This window comes from Phallusia mammillata, chromosome 1 (genome assembly GCF_965637545.1).
Source record: "Phallusia mammillata chromosome 1, kaPhaMamm4.hap1.1, whole genome shotgun sequence".
In the NCBI taxonomy this organism is placed as follows: domain Eukaryota; kingdom Metazoa; phylum Chordata; class Ascidiacea; order Phlebobranchia; family Ascidiidae; genus Phallusia; species Phallusia mammillata.
Window position 1 is genome coordinate 28,250,088 of NC_137252.1, and position 17,097 is coordinate 28,267,184.

The following is a 17,097-nucleotide window of genomic DNA, read 5'->3' on the forward strand; positions in this document are numbered from 1 at the left end:
ATATTTTATACAAATAATTGACGATTTTCAATAACAGCGTAGTGAGATTATATAAATCTTCTTGTGAACGCAATTGCCGTTAAATGAACACATTATCCTAAAAGTGACCCCTTTTCGACCAATTTGCTATGAAATGTATGCAAAAGCAATGGATGTTATAATTCTTTACCAGTTAAGCAAATGGATGTAGTTAAGTCATGTCCAGTTTATTTCCCGTTTTCGACTAGTTCTCTTCGAAAGTATTTGATCTCAAACACACTTTCCAATCCAAACACGTCGCGAACGATTCCAGCGACTTCTTCATCTGATGTCACTTTAGCCGTGGCCACAATTCGGTCAGTTCCAGGTCCACTTGGAACCGAAATGGACAGGGTACTGACCACAAACTTGAAAGACATGCTATCGGTGTTTAGCAGCATGCGCAGGTTATTCCGCAAATAGCTACGCGGATTGTAGACCTGAGCCCTGTAAGCAGATTCGAATTCCTCCATAGAGTGCGGAACTGGGGAAAAGCGGAACGCCGGTGTCCAATGTGCGGAGTTTGGTTCCGCACAACTGTCTCCGCATTTACCTTGCAATAGCCCATCGCCGCCAGGTCCCAGCTTTAGCAATTTTCCTGCACAAGAACGGATTTGTTTTGAACAGAGAGGTAGGCTACTTTTTATCTTGACTGCAATAAGATAGTTTTAAGTGTAATTTTATCATTGTAATGTCATTGTCAAAAAGGCGTAAGGTGCAGCAATAGGTTTCCTACTATCTTATAACTTACATAAAGTTTTGTTTCAATGGCCTTCTTTGGTATGTGCGGCGACAAAAACTGTACAAAAAACAATAAAACCCAACCTGTTAATCCTAGAACAGTCTTCTTATGTCTTTCTACGTAAAAGCAGTCTGTGTTTTGTTCATCTCTACGAACCCGAAATATTCCCTTTGTTTGAATTTGTGGACGGTCGCAGTCGATATTCAAAGGCAGTGCGTCAGAGTAGGTGAGGTTTACCACGTAACGCCCTTTCGATGGAGGCTCATTTATGGTAATCTGCATAAAAATGTGCAAATCACCACGACCGTGACTAAACAAAACGTGGCGGAATGAGCATCGTGATAAGCAAAAATTTTGTTTCAGTTTTGACTGGAATTGTTGCGTTTAAATCGTTTTTGCGTTAAACGTTTTCAACTAATTATTTCAGTGAAACTAATTATTTCGGTAATTTTTAAGTGAATGCAATTTATCAGAAATAGGTAGACATACGTGCAGCACATTGTCATAAAATAAGTTTTTTTTATGGAGAATTTTAGAAACGTAGGCTACATAAAAAAAATCCTTTACAAACACCGAACATATGCAATGTAACTCAAGGGATTGTAAAACAAAAAATAAGACTTGAAATTTTAAATAAAAGAAGGAATATTTACTTTGTGCCTTGGAGCCTTCTGGATTTTAATAGGCTATACTTACCAGCAATGCCATGTGGGTAAACTTTTCACCAAACTTGTTAAGCTCTCGGAAAAAGAAGCCGCTTTGTATCATTTCACTGTGAAAACCAAGGTCGTTCAGCAGCCAGTTAAACAGGCTATTCACTTCATAGCAGATTCCACCCCTTCGTCGTCGAACAACAAATTCGAAGATATCTTCCAATGAAAATTGCCGCACCTGGCCACCAAAAGCGTCGACATTGGTTGACGGGATGCTCTGTCTGTGAGCCCGAAACAGTTGGTTCAGATTTTCAAGTGTTGGCTTTGTGGAGCCTGAATAGTTGATCCTTCGAAGGTATTCTCCACTATTCATCTTAGCCTACTTGGTTGATTACTTTGCAGAAATTTTACTGATTTTTTAGCTGCGACAGCTACAACTGCAACATACAAGTTAGTTCCGTTTGTGTACTTTGTGATAATCCTGGTAAATTGATTCTGGGAATCATTCCCTGTTCCAGTACCATTCTTGCAACGATTTCCACCTTACATTATATATATCGCAAATTGGGAAATATTTACTTCCAGATTAAAATTAGTTGGCAATCTTATGAAGAACAATTTGTACTATCTTTGGAACTTTTTTAACCTCATCATATTTTTTGCAAGAGCCTATGTGCACCTTCCCCTATAATAGCCGCAAATATGTCTGTCGTTAGCTCACAGAAATCGAAACATATTTCGTCTGTGACTGCGTGCTGTGTCATACTTGCAAATTCTGATTCCCACTCCCGATTACCTAGAAGTTATTTCTCATGGTGACGGGGCGTACACGACGACGACTTCAGACCACACCCCAAAACATAATAATACTCTCCAGCATAGTGATATTTTGGTGTAAATAATATCTTGCAGTCTGTCCTAATCCCCATAAATCTAAAAAATTTGAAAGGAAATTAAAACTCAAATCCGTTTTCTCCCCGCTAATTTTAAAAACATAATCTTTGCATTCGAAGTAATCTGGTATTTTGCATTATATTACATTTCAAATAACATTATCTTGCATTTTCGATGTGGGAATAAGTTCTTGGCCAACCAATTTACCCTCTGGCTACAAACATCGTATTTCGGGTTTTCGAACGCGTTGATTGTGTGACGTCATATACGATTGTGCTTTGTGCTAGTCGTTTCTTGTATTTTCATCAGCACTGATTGACTTATTTGTGGTCTTGTAAGCACCGTCTTAGTGCAGTGTCCTATTTAGGCAGCGGTTGGCAAATTTGTTAGTTTTAAGAACAAATGTTGAAAAAAAAAGAACAAATGTTTATGCTGTTTGATTCTGTTACGTTGAGAAAACTTGGATACAAGTCAAATTCATATGATTCTATCATCATGGGCCAAAGACACCATTTGTTGGAGCGACTAATAGACTAATAGTGTGTTCAAAACAGAACAAGGTAATTAAAGTTTGCTATTTCAAAAAAATGGTTAACTTCAAGTCAAACTCTGCGAGTATAATCAGTGCAGGGTTAATCATAACAGCAGGTGTTTTTTCTTCAGTCTTTATGTGGATCTTTTGTTATTCTGAGTGCATGCTTTATGACAGTGCTTTTCAACCGGGTGTATCGAACACGCCATGCAGGGTGTACCATAATTTTAACAGGGTGTACCAGATACAAAATTTAATATACCTATGACCAGTTATCACAATAGGCAGGTTTCAGTTTTAGAACAGACTGACTGGAGTGTACAATATATGGCACAAATGTACCTCCAGTGTACGTAGATTTTCAGTTGCAAAACTCTATTTGTGACGTCATAATCTATTATTTCACTTGAAAATCGTTGTTAATGGTAGTGCATTATGGCTTGTTGGTATTGTGCTCATCGTTATTTCTGTTAGGACCACAGATTCAGTGTGTTACAGGATTGAATAAATTTTTCACTGGGGTGTACAAATTTTGACTAAACGTTAAAAGGGTGTACCGTTTTAACAAAGGTTGACAAGCACTGCTTTATGGTATCTGATGTAGCCTATGCTTTTAACCTGGTCTCTAATACTCTTGTCGCTTTCAAAAATTTATAGTTTATGTAAAATCTACTTGTAAGACTTCATGCAGAAAATGTACTGAACGAAAATACACACTAAAAGTATGCACAATAGGAGTGACTCTAGAAGTGAAAGGATTATGTTAGTCATGGCTATGTTCTGTAATGTGTATAACATTAACATGTTGTCCCCGGAGCGTCGTAAACTAAAGGCCGTTCGTCAACTCCGTCAGTAGTATTTTTGTAAGAGTTTCATCATAATGATGATTGGCAACAATTTTTGAAACATGCTGGCCTTGATTGTCAAACCTACGACACAGACTGATTGTTATTTTACATTAAACTTGTTGAGTTTGAATCTTAAACTGGTCACTGAAACGTACCTGCGTTGCAGAGAGCAGTTTTGCAGGTTTTAAAGCAGATACTTGTCTTTGCCCCCATAAGGGTTGCTGTTTTACAACTTTCTGTTGCGGCAGTTGCTGAACTACAGCCTCGATGTACCGACACAGAAAGTCCGTTTACGCCTACGAAACATGTTTTGTCAAAAAATGCGTCATTTTAAATTTTAGTGTTTATGCTCACTTGACACGCTTCCTGTTTTTAATGAGCAAAACGCGTGATATGGTGCAGGGCATTTGGAATACAATTTCGGTTCTCCGTATAAACAATCAAGGTTTACCGGTGGTGAACCCTGTGCTGTACTCAGTGTGTATAAACCGAAACACTGCATACATCTTGGACGGGCAGCTGCGAAAATAAACTCATTGGTTCATAGTAATCCATAATAAACTAACCAACTCTCTTACGCCATCCAGTGTTGCAACCGTTGGTGGAACAGCTTTCGTAGTAGCTAACCCTTTAGCAAAACTACTTGGCAATAAAGACCGGCGTTGTACCATGCTGTCTCACCGAGCCGAGCATTTTGGTTTTGTTTTATAAAGTATTCTACAGATGAGTAGCAGTAACGTGAGTTCATTGGACAAGATTTAGGAACTTCATCATTGTCACACTGATCTCCCACACTTTCTGAACATTGAACGCACATCAGCTCTGTTTCCGCTTTCGATGCTGTACAACGCATATCGTTTCAATTTGCGAAAACACTTTTCGACAATATATTAAAGTTACACTACAAAAAATAAATGTTCGTAGGACGGTTATATAACTATAAAAGTTTCAAATAATTTATAAAATTATCAAGCATACATTAAATATGTTATCAAATCAACAGTTTCACTAAATTACATGTTATTAGACTGGAAAATGCTTATCGAGGTCATTGTCAACTATTGAATTTCGCCTAAAAGCATAACGGAAAGCATGTAGCCCAATTGGAATCGCTTACGTTAGGGGTTCTTAACGGGGTGCGGGGATGCTGAAATCAAGGTTGGTTAGGTCCATTCTATTTAAGCAACTACAGAAGGGGGAGCGAAAATTGGTTAGTGATTTGAAAGGGGGTGCGAAAATTGGTTAGTGATTTGAAAGGGGTGCAGCAAGGAAAAAAGGTTAAGAACCACTGGCTCACGTGATCCCGTGTTGCAGTTGTCCGAATTACATCGTTGGGTCAAAGTATAGACATTGTAAAGATTCGAAAGAGAACCACCTATCGCCCGTAGATCAGATGATGTGCCCAAACTAATGTTACTGCAGCTCCGTGAGGTGACCGTTCGTACAACGTTTCCACCTGTAAATAATGGCATATTGTTTTTCGCGCAAAACCAACGGTGAAAAGTAAATATTATAACGATTTGTTCTTCTTATCAGTTACTGTTTATCATTTCGAACGTAGTTACACTTGCAATTAGGGCAAATCTCAATTAGACCACGCTTTTTAATTATAAACAAAGTTACAATTTAATGACCCGATGCTTTTACAAAGTTACAATTAAAACGCAATTGTTCGTACTTACGGAGATCAATGATAAACGACTTCTTTGTGGCACAAGATTGTTGGGCATTTGTACACAAAGTACCGACTGGAAGTTGTGATGCCGATTTGCCACAGCTCGGGTCAATTTCCTCGTTGCACTGCACACATGATCGAGAAGGCTTTGCTTCTGCCAAAAAAACTATGTTTTCAGTCCATGTTTTGTGGACTAGCAGGTCTGTCGTGTGATAAATTTAAATAAAGTAGTTTTCCAAGTAAGCTTTTAATTAATATAAAAATGATTAAAAATAGTTATCAAATGAGGCTTTTAGTATTAGAACTGACCAATATCACTTACCTTTGCTAACGGAGCAGTTTTGTCCAGTAAAACCTGTATTGCAAACGCAAGTTCCTGTTAGGTAGTTGCATTTTCCTTGAGACTTGAAGTAGTTGCAGTCAGACTGACATCGTTTTGTGAATCCTGAAAAAATATTTAATACCGATTCAGTAAAAAATGAGTTCAAGCAAAACACTACACAATTACCGGTGTATGGTGGACTGGTGGTGTACCCCATTATTACCGTTAAATATAAATATAATACGGTTTACTCTGTGCCTATATTAAGAAAAAACAATTCTGATGTTTTTCTGCTTTACGTAAATAAATACGGTTAATCATGTAGCACTTAGAAAGAAAAGGTACTGCTTCTTCAAAACTGAAACGATACTTGCAAAAGTATGTTGTTTTTCAAAGCAAGCTCATTGCCTTCATGGTGACGTGCAATGAAAAAAACGAAAGCAAGTACAACAGCTAACTTACGCGCAGATTGGTTGTTGCAAAGGGTTGTGTTGCATGAATGAAAACATTTAACATCGGGTCAATTAAAACTGCATTTAGTGGAGTTCGGCATTATGTTGCTTTCGATGTCGTGATCGTTAGTGGGGTCGACGCATCCGCGTTCTACCCTTAGGTAATAAACGTCTGCAACAATTTTGGAAACATAAAATACTATTTTCGCAAAACAAAAGTTTTGATGAGTGGTTTTCAACCGGTGGGTCGCGACCCCCGTGGGGTTGGTTTGCCATTTTACTGGCGGTCGCGAGGCCTTTCGATAAACATTGAAAAGGTACATGTTATAAGCAATGACAAAATAAGCTGCAGACAGCAGTTGACTGGCCATTGTGAGCCAGTTTCCTGTGGCATCGCACAGACTAAGTTAGGGATTTTTTTCCTTCTAAAATGTATGCAATCATTTTGACGTCAAAATTTTTCTGCTTTCTAAATAATAGACGATGTAGAAGGGAACCAATTGCAGTTAACTTTCCATGGACACGAAAGGTACAAAAAATATATGAAAAGCACTACATGAAACAACAGTTACAAATAAATAATCAAAAACGTTGCTTGCCGTCTGATACAGTTTTTGTTCTACAATATGCAGGAGGGTTACAGGTGATATTTCGACCGTTTCGTACTGCATCAAAGCAGAGTTGTGGCTGTAGTTCGTTTGTGTAATAATATCTGTAAAGTCCACTGCAAGAGGCACAAGAAAGCCCTGTCAAAATAAAATAACGTTTGTTTGATAGAAAAGTTAACGTTTATCAATAAAGCGAGTTTTTATATCTTAACAGTATCACTTACCTGCAACTTTGCATAATGACACAGAGACCAATACTACAATTAAAGGCAACATTTCCGCCATTTTGGCGAACTTGCTTTTTTGCTTAAAATCCGGAAGCTTTTCTGGTGTTTTTACTAACAACACAGTATAGTTTAGGACAGCCACTGTACAAAGACATGCAAATTTAAAACCGTGTTGAGCTGAAAAGTTGTTCAAATTAAATTCAGTTCGCTTTCTTATATCTTTTAAAACAGTGTTGCTATTATTAGATCTTTTTTACTGCTGCTTTGAAACGACTGTATAGACATTTTAGCAACTTTGGTGAAACAGTAGCCTTAATGTACAAAAGCGTTTTATTAATACAAGACAACATCAAGTTGTTGATATTTTATTATTGCCCTGCAAAAATAATCTAAATGCTATTCGCCCCTTGCTAAACTTGAAAGTTTTCGTCAGGTTAACTGCATAATCGTAAAACACATTGCTGGTCCATCGGAAGCAACAATTAAGCGCAAGTCAACGACAATATATACGACTAATTAGAATTCGTTTGCATACTAAGGTTTTGTTACAAGCTACATGGAAATTTAGATTACTTAACACTACAATAGTTGTCCTAATATTATAAACAGCACGTTTACAGCATAAGCAAAAACGTGACTTGTCTTAAAAAGACACTGTCTGATTTATATCTTCATGGGCTCTCATTTCCATCAAAAAAAGAAAACCAACATAATATACTCGTCAATCAGCAATATTTTTAATTTCATAGTAACATTAAATAACGGTACCTATTTCTATTTTTAGGTTAATGTACATGGGCCCCTTGGACTTCTATATTGGCCCGCGCACAGACTGCATCTGGTGGGACCTGAGCAGTGATATTTAGTACGCGTTTACTGCCTCCAGAAGTAAGTTTCTTAATTTAAGCAATGTTGGATGACATAACACTTATATTCATAAGTGTCTTTATTGTAAAACTTTAAAGATGATGTTACAAAATGCGCAATATGCAACACACTCCGTACCTCGGTTAGTTCATTCATTGTCGACTCTATTATAAAATGAATATTAATGTGATACAGGGATAATAGGCCACACTCCATGGGTTTTACCTCGTTTTTAACTTGTGACCCTATGTAACTCAACTTCAGTTTGCTGCAAACTATTGCACATGTTACCTGACTACTCCTAAAATATACATTCTTTAGTGTCAATCCCGTTTATGTAATGTAGCTTTCACTAAAAACACGATTCAGTGTTGAAACCGAGTCACAGTTCTCTGCATTTAAAGATTTTCAAACTTGATATTTTCGAAACGGCACACAGTTTATTTGAGTCGTTATTTTTTTCAATATATGTAGCACAAGCATTTCGTATCAGTTATCCTTGTGCTTCATCTCCGCTGTCAGTTATCCTTGTGCTGTCGCAACAAAAGCGAACTTTGTAGTCGTAGCAATCCATTCCGAAGGGTTGTTCAGCGTTAATACACCAGAACCCAATGTTTACGTCGAGGTGCACGGAGCGAAAATTGCGTGAATAACCCTCATCCCCGTTTAATTCATGTCTGGCATCAATTGCTAGGACATTTCCCGAGCACATTTCGTTCGGCATTTCTCGTTTCACATCGATAATCATCTCTAAATCCCCTTGACCACCCGGTTCGTCCAAGTTAAAAAATGGAGTCCAGTTATTTGTTGGGCATTGGACCTCTACAAATCAGAATCAATTCATTTTAGTGTTGTGTAAAGACTGTGCTTAACTGTAGTAAATAGTTGGTAATTTACCTTCGCAGCAGAAACGAATCTTGTAGTTGTTGCACCTTTCTGATGATGGTTCATCTATATTTCGGCACCAAAACTGTGCACCTGCCAACAAGACAGTGCGGTTTCTGTTCCTATAATCCTCATTTGTGTCCGACAACCGAACGTCGATAGCGGTTGGGTAGTTTTGGCAAACTGACTGTTTGCTAGTAAGGTCAACCATAAATTCATAGTCGCCTGTGTTAAACGGGTCGTCTTGATCAAAGTACGTTGTCCAATTCTGACTACAAGACGGTGCCCCTGCAAAGCGTACGGTGGATTTGTGATAAATGCTTATTCATGTTTATCAATGGTTTGAAGCTCCAGTTATAAAGTTTTGTAAACAGCTCTGGACTTTATAAATCGTACCGACCTTGTGCGCCTGTGATTATGGTTGCCCTAAACTTGAATCAAATTCAGGTTTTTCGTTCTTTGGAGCAACTCTATAGCATACTTCACGACCTAACGCAAAATGTCTTACCTGTTGGATGGGGCAAACAAAACCGGACTGCATAGCGCTCGCAAGGTCGTCCGTCAATCTGCTCCGCATGAAGACAATAGAGACCAATCTGAGGATCGAAGTGTACAATTTGATTTCTGGTTCGATATGGCATTACTGGTTCCTGCTCGTCGAAAGACACAACTTCGACAGAGCTAGGCAGTTGCTCAGGACACATGTCTGGGTAAGAACGACAGAACTCGTGTAAAGTGACAAAGACTCCCTCTCTGTTGGATCTGAACGGCAAGAAGAAGAACGTCCAGTTGCCGTTGACGCAGCTGGGAGTTTCTGCCAAAGTATAGTTTAAAGTCGTAACCGAACCAAACCTATTAAAACAACCTTATTTATTAGCGCAGAAGGACATCCAAAACGAGGGTAACTTTTTTTCAATTCAAGCTGCTGATAGTCTTAACTATGTTTTACAGGGTTTTTCGTGTTGCGTGTGTTAGGTTGAAAGCAAACGTTTGTGGGTTTATAGTTTCGGCACAGTTTTAAAAAACATAGTACACCAGGCCAGTGGTGGGATTCAATTTTTTTCAGCCGGTTCTAACACAAAGTCATATTTTTCAGCCGGATCTCAAAAATCGGTGTATCAGATAAGATGCAAAAATCCATTGACAGTAACCAGTAATGCTAACCGGGTCGCTGATCTCATAAAAAAATCGGTTCTACAAAACTGGTGTTGTACCGAATCAGCCGGTCACCAAGCATTCGCCACCACCATATGGCAAGCCGTTAGGCTATAGAATATGTTTTAAAACATGTTCATATTCTTTTACCGGTTTGGGCCAGCGTATTTCACGTATGTTACAATAAACGTTTGTGATTGTTTGGTAATATCACCGTAGCAACTAACTTTAGCTTTTTTGATGGATTGTTATAGATCAAGGGTTCCCAACCTGTGGTACGCGAAGGTTTGTCAGGTGGTATGCGATAGCTTCCGTTTTTTTCTCACAAAAACCTTGATTCACAACTTTATATTTTGTTTATCTGATTTTGTTTACAAACAGAATTTTAGTAAACAAAAACAAAAATCTCAATAATTTTAGTTGTAGTGCTTTAGTGTAATTATTTTTGCAGGCCAATATTATTTTTCTGAATGAAATATGATTCGATCAAATTAGTTGTTCTACAAGAAGTGGTACGCGTGGCAGTACATAGCGTCCAAGTGGTACGAGATCGTAAAAAGGTTGGGAACCCCTGTTATAGATAGATAAACATAAAATGAATTTAGGTATAGATAAACATCAATGAACATTTTTTAGCTTCCTTGATCGTTATTACATTGCAAGCAATATGTGAAATGTGCATACAGCTGTAAAGCAAGCCAACATCGTCAGTCGTACCTATTACAGTGCACTGGGGTGTGTCATAGTTCCATCTCCCGTTTGCCATACAGGTTAGCATATAAAATCCTTCCACGGCATATCCGCTATCGCACGAATAGGTGACTTGATTGCCAACATCATAAAACATATTTTGCGGAGAATAGTTTCCATTGGTTGCACCGTTTGGTGGAAGACATGTAACGGCTATAATAAATAAAAAACACTTTGTGTCGCCCAACATTTAACGGAGCAGTGGCAACCAATTTTTGTCAAGAATCTTTGTCTCAAATAGCGCTAAGTTCGCCTGTAACGGCAATACATCTATCCGCGTATAGGTTCTGTGCGTAATATCTCAAAAAAGCTTGTACCGCAGCCAGACATGGGGCCATTCGTATTCGTCATTCGTATTCGAATGCATTCGAATACAGGTTTTGGCACCTTCGTGCTGTATTCGAATGATTTTGGCTTTCGTTCGATAGTCCATGAATACAATTCGAATAGTTGAAGTTAACTTTTGAACCAACAATTCATGAATACAAAAACTTGAGTAAATTTATTCGAATACAATTCGAATTGTTGTAGGTTTTTGCCAACCTAAGAATTTGCAAATTCGAATACACGATATTTTTTACGAATACAATTCGAATTGTTGTCGGCCTTCGGCAAGGTAACAATTCGTAAAATCGAATACATGACTACATTTGTACGAATACCATTCGAATTGTTGTCAGCCTGTGGCTACGTAACAATTCGCAAAATCGAATACATGACTACATTTTTACGAATACAATTCGAATTGTTGTCAGCCTTTGGCAACGTAAGATACGTAAAATCGAATACATGACTACATTTTTACGAATACAATTCGAATTGTCGATTACCTCCAGACTAGAAGTAGTCGAGAATATTTTGCTATATTTTTGCCAAATAGATTCGAATACAATTCAAATTGGCAGTGAATGTGACCTGATTTGACAAGTTTTTGTTTATGTTACGAAACAATGACATATAGAAGTTTAATTGTGACGTTACATAAATGGAATTGTGTTACAAAGCTTGCAACATTGGGTTGTTCTCAGCACATGACAGGTGTAGCGTGTTCATGAAGCAAACATTTCATGTAAATTTGGTGAAATTGTTATAACGGAGACTTAAATCAGTCAAGCTAATGTGGCAAAAAAGCTCGTTGGTTTACATTTTTACCAATAAAATTGCAATTCATAAACCCATGTTACTTTTTGATCGAATACCTTTTAAGTTTCGGGGTATTTTATTTCTTTTATTTTCCGCAACAAATTGAATGTTATTCGAATTGTTTGCTTCTTACAACAACTGAACAATTCGTGAATACAAATAACTAGAACTATTAATTCGAATACAATTCGAATTGCTACATCTCAAAAAGTACGAAGTATTCATGAATACGAATACACGCTTGGGGTTTATTCGAATAGTATTCGAATTACACGTTGTTGTTTTTTGGTCAACTATTCATGAATACTAATACTTGACACGCTTTATTCGAATACAATTCGAATTGCTGCCACCTTAACATTACGAAACAATTCGTGAATACGAATACCTGACTCGCAGTATTCGAATACAATTCGAATTGTCGAACTTTAAAAAGTGCTTAGAATTCTCGAATACGAATACATGCCTTGGTTTATTCGAATAGTATTCGAATTACTTGTCGTTGTAGCTTGGTCAACAATTCATGAATACAAATACTTGATTCGTTTTATTCGAATACCATTCGAATTGCTGTCACTCAAAAAACAAAGTATTCATGAATTCGAATACAGTCATGTAGGTATTCGTAAAGTATTCGAATACAGGACGCGTGTATTCGACCCCATGTCTGACCGCAGCACGAGATCAGTTTTATTAAACCATTTTTTAAACACTTTGTCAAAATTGTTTGTAATAAGGATCCGTTAAAAACGACCCGACACTTGACTTGAGGGTGTGCCATTCATAGCTATTTACGACGATTTCCAACAAAGATGTTTTTACGTGTATGTAACTGTGACTCAATACAAAGACCTGAAAGCAAGTCGTGCTCGAAATTAGAAACCCAGGGACTTTTACGTTTGTGGGAAAACACGCTTACGCATTTAGAATTGGGTTTATTTAACATATTATTTTTAGTCTTTTGTTAACAGTACTATTTACAAAGGATTCCAATCTTTTCAGGCTAATTGCAATAGATAATTAGTTTTTGGCAAATGTCATGCTAAATGTGATATGTGCATTGTTTTCACCTGCTAGAAGGGTGCAGCTTGGCATTGTGTTGTTCCAAAAACCCGATTCGTTGCAATGTACTTTAGCTGATCCATGAAGCTCGTAGCCTTCCTCGCATTCGAACACTACAGTATCCCCGACATTGTAGGGGCATTTTGCCGTTGCAATTCTCATGCCGACTCCTAGTAGTGGTACCAAGCAAGCTACACACAGGGTTATGTATAGAACTTTCCACAATTGCAAGTAATGTATATGATTAGTTATACTTACTGATCGGTTCACAAGCAGGAAAAGTGGCACTCCAATTGCCAGAAGACAAACACGTAGCTTCTGCGTTACTTTCGATGACTTGATCGCCCCGACAAGAAAACGTTACGGTTTCGTTCGTGTGATAAACGTCGTTTGGAGGATGAAGGAGTAGATTATCGTTTTGTGGTGGTCGACAAACTAAAAAAGAATGGTGTGTGTGCAAATTTGTGCCAAAAATGCTTTGGTTGTTCTAAGACTGTAAATCAGGTCCAGTCCCTTTTGCAATTTTATCGAAAACAAATAGGAATTACGCCGACAAATTTAGTGAAATAGATGTAGTTGTTGCCATGCACATTTTATAAACTTTTCTTAGAGCTCAACTGGCAATTGCAAACAACTTATTGGACGTTCCGATGTCTCGTTTGGGGCGTTTGCAACAAGTGGAATGTCACACTACCCAAGATAATCTTTCTTATAAAACCACACAGGGTGAAAACAGAATCAAACTGTTCTGCAGAGGTGTAAAAACGGTCGGAAGCTAAGCCGCATACCAACTAACCTGATGGATTATATGACTAAGTTCAAACCGTTTATCTAACTTAAAAACTGTTTAGAAGTTGAATGTAGCGGGCCTCTAAACGTTTTGTCGATTTCCAGTGGTACATAAATACAAAAAAAGCATTCCTACCTGGTGCAACTGGAATTGCTTCACATGTTGGAACTGGGGCGTCCCACATTCCGGATGTATTACAAATTGTACGCATTTTACCGCGCAGTGTGTAACCAGAGAAGCACGTGAAATTGATTGCATCACCAACGCTATACCCGCATTTTACTGGTGTGTGTTGTGCGCCGTTTGTCACTTGCGCGGGTGAAGGGCAAGCTGAAAACATTGATATGTATGAGAAGTCATATCCTTAAATTTGAAGTATCATCTAGGTTAGCTATATTCAGGGTAGGACATTTAATTGACGCTGTGTGTATTTTATTCAAGTAAATTTGTATGTCTCTTATTCTTTTTCACTTGTTGCAATACAACGGACAATAAACGCTTATAACCTTTTACTCTGTACAAACTAAAAATATATTTGGTTCCCTGCTAGCCCCAAAACAATAGTTTTCATCGGTGTATTTATGCAAACTAAACATTTGTTTAAACCTTCTTATCATGTAGCATATTTCACGAAAATGATCTTATCCTCATGCAGCTTACCACAAAGCAAACGTGCATTACTTTAAGTATGATTATACAATTTCAGATTTGGAACAAATGCACGAACTTGTGTTAGAAACTTGAACAGGGGAACAGGTCGGATGGGGTGAACTCCAATTTCCAGAACTTGTACAACTGGCGTTCGAGGATCCGTTCATGACCAAGCCCACTTGACAGAAGTAAGTTATGTTCTCGTTTACTTGATATTTGTTTTTGACCGGTATGTACTGAAACTTTGAATCCATTTTCGGTGGACTGCAAGCTAAAAGGAACAAGGAAATTTTTCATTTGCTTTACCACACTTAAAACTTAAAACATCTAAATAGCCACAGGAGTACCCAGAATAAAAATGGTAAAATACCGTTCTTCGGTTATATTATTGTATGAAACAGCTCTCATACATATTGTGATAATCAGACTTGGCTTTAACCCCACTAACTCAATGAACACATACTCCAGATAAAGAATAAACATACTTGGAGCTTGGTGACAAGTTGGGTAATCGAAATTCCATTTTCCAGTACTCGTGCAAACAGCATGTGAGGAACCCTTCAGGATATAGCCAGCGCCACATAAGTAAGCTATGTTTTCATTCACATCAAAGGTATGTTTTGTCGGGCTATAGTTAAGACCGCTGCTTTGAAGTGGGGGCAAACAAACTGTGTCAAAAAACGTAGAAAGAAGAGTTTACCATACTCTGTAGCATCAGTAGAGAATAACACACTTGAATTTGGCAAAATTTGTTTAATACATTCATAATTGTGTCCCTCCAGTGTGACCTATGTGCATTAGATTAAGATGCAGGTCAAATCGGTACTGTATTACTGTCTAAAAGTCAAAAACTGTTGGGCAAGTTTGTTACTGTTTTGAACGGAATTTCGCAAGCAGAACCAGCAGATTATCTTGAGAATCGCTCCAAAAATTGGGCAGCGTTCCTAGTCAATTTCGTTGACATTTGAAAGCTGAAGACGAAGTAGCCAAAATATCGTACCTATAGGTCGACATTGTCCTACTTGACGCCACTTAGCGTTTCGTGCACACAACAAAACTCTTTCTTCTCCTTCGAGTCTGTAACCCTCGTTGCACTCGTACATTATTTCATCACCGAGTGTGTAACTATAATTGTTGCTTAGCTCTTCCAAAAAATGTGAGTTGTCTGGAAGCTCGGGCTTAGAACAGTTGATAAGTCGAGTCGTGACATTAGACAGTGGTAACTGCCCACAGTCTGAAAATATAACCCATACGTATATGAAAAAAATACAAATAGACCTTTCACTAATTCTGTTAACCTTCCACACTTGAAAAAGAAGTTGCGTTTTAACAACATTGCAATAAATATATACAACACGATATATGATGCGTTTATTGGAAAATAAATCACTTGCATGATTTTTAACAGCGGTAAACGGCTGTTTGATTTAGATATATCTTATACTGGGCATCATATTAGTTGTACTTGTTTTTACCGTAAACCTGCTCAATTGTATTATATAGTTTACAATTTTAATGTATTTTAGTATCAAGAAAGACAGTAAGGAATACCTTTGCATTTACCTGAAACAACTGTTGGTTTATCAGGTTGTAACTTTGCCATGTAATCCTAAACAAACAAAAAAGAATTAAAAACTTTTTTATCAAGTCATTATGAATTTGGTTTCAAAACTGCATTGAGCTTGACCCTGGTCAACAAGCTTACAGTTTGTTTTCCTTGGTTTGACCACCTGCTCACGCATGGACATTCTGCGCGTAATTTACAATGATAAACATCAAAATACTTACAGGTTTAACATAAAAGCCGTATACTCCAAAGAACAGAGCCACAATGATCACAATAAGTAGAACGATTTGCCAAATGGTGAAATACAGGCAAAGCCATTTTACCGGTGTTCCTTTTTGTTTTTGCCCTGTAACAACGAAAATTCAAATTAGTCTTTGAGGATATATAAGATATCACAATCACAGAACGCCAGAAGTTCTATACTGAATAACACAGGCTTGTCATACTGTGATTCGTACAAGAATTTGCCGTGATATTTGGTGGTGCACGAATACTTTAGGGTTAATCCCAATGACGAAGATAACTTTCCTAATTCGTACTTTTAATTGCGCCAATCAAACTCTTAGTGCATACTTAGACATCGTTTCGCAAGGTTGTGTAAGTCAATCGGCGTTCAAACGATTCTCTTTTTTGCGGGGTAGCAGAATTTCTAATTCTCTGCATTAAAGTAGAGTTGCGTTCACTTTACACACCTTGGTCGTTTATCTCAACGCTGTAAAACGAGTCGTGAGTGGAGGAAGACGTTTGGTCAATATGGCTGTATGGGTCCTCTTCTGGAACGTTTGTTGTTGGTTCTGTAGAATCCGAAGCCCCTGCAGCATCTGTTGTCTCTCTAGGTTCCATCGCTCTAGTTGGTTCCAATACCTTTACTCTTCTCATAGCTTTTCTCAGAGTTTTTTTTTTCTTTAAAATTTGTACGGTTGTAATGCCGATCTATAAGCCTGAACGTAATTTCTATAGTTAGGCAGGAACCTTTTGGTCTTTACCCATTGTTTAACTGTACTAAATCGCACAATATTAAAGTGTTCAAAGTGGACCGTAAATTTATAGACATAACATTGACAAAACTTGTTTTTTCCACCTTTTAATACGGTTGAGTTAATTGTCTAGCTTGTCATTAGTTTCTGATATCGTGTTTTCAAAAACGAGTAAATTAAAATAACATCTAACTCAGGTCTGCGACTTGCTTGCCTCAAGGAAACGTTAAAGTTACGGTAGCGTAAGAAGTGTACGAAAGTGCATAGCTTTGCTATCGT

General features: G+C 37.7%; 2 protein-coding genes across 2 annotated transcripts; both read right to left on the reverse strand.

The window, feature by feature from the left end:
* Window positions 1–206: 206 nt before the first annotated feature.
* Window positions 207–1,786, reverse strand: LOC145210553 (arylamine N-acetyltransferase, pineal gland isozyme NAT-3-like). The gene is made up of 3 exons (XM_080079992.1): window positions 1,457–1,786; window positions 844–1,036; window positions 207–616 (listed from the first exon to the last, which is right to left on the reverse strand). Exons 1-3 carry the CDS (start codon window positions 1,784–1,786, stop codon window positions 207–209), a joined length of 933 nt encoding a protein of 310 aa, XP_079936118.1.
* Window positions 1,787–9,205: 7,419 nt separating this feature from the next.
* On the reverse strand, window positions 9,206–14,539 carry LOC145210569 (E-selectin-like). The gene is made up of 6 exons (XM_080079993.1): window positions 14,351–14,539; window positions 13,759–13,953; window positions 13,092–13,268; window positions 12,842–13,024; window positions 10,596–10,781; window positions 9,206–9,537 (listed from the first exon to the last, which is right to left on the reverse strand). Exons 1-6 carry the CDS (start codon window positions 14,526–14,528, stop codon window positions 9,206–9,208), a joined length of 1,251 nt encoding a protein of 416 aa, XP_079936119.1. The 5' UTR covers window positions 14,529–14,539.
* Window positions 14,540–17,097: the final 2,558 nt, after the last annotated feature.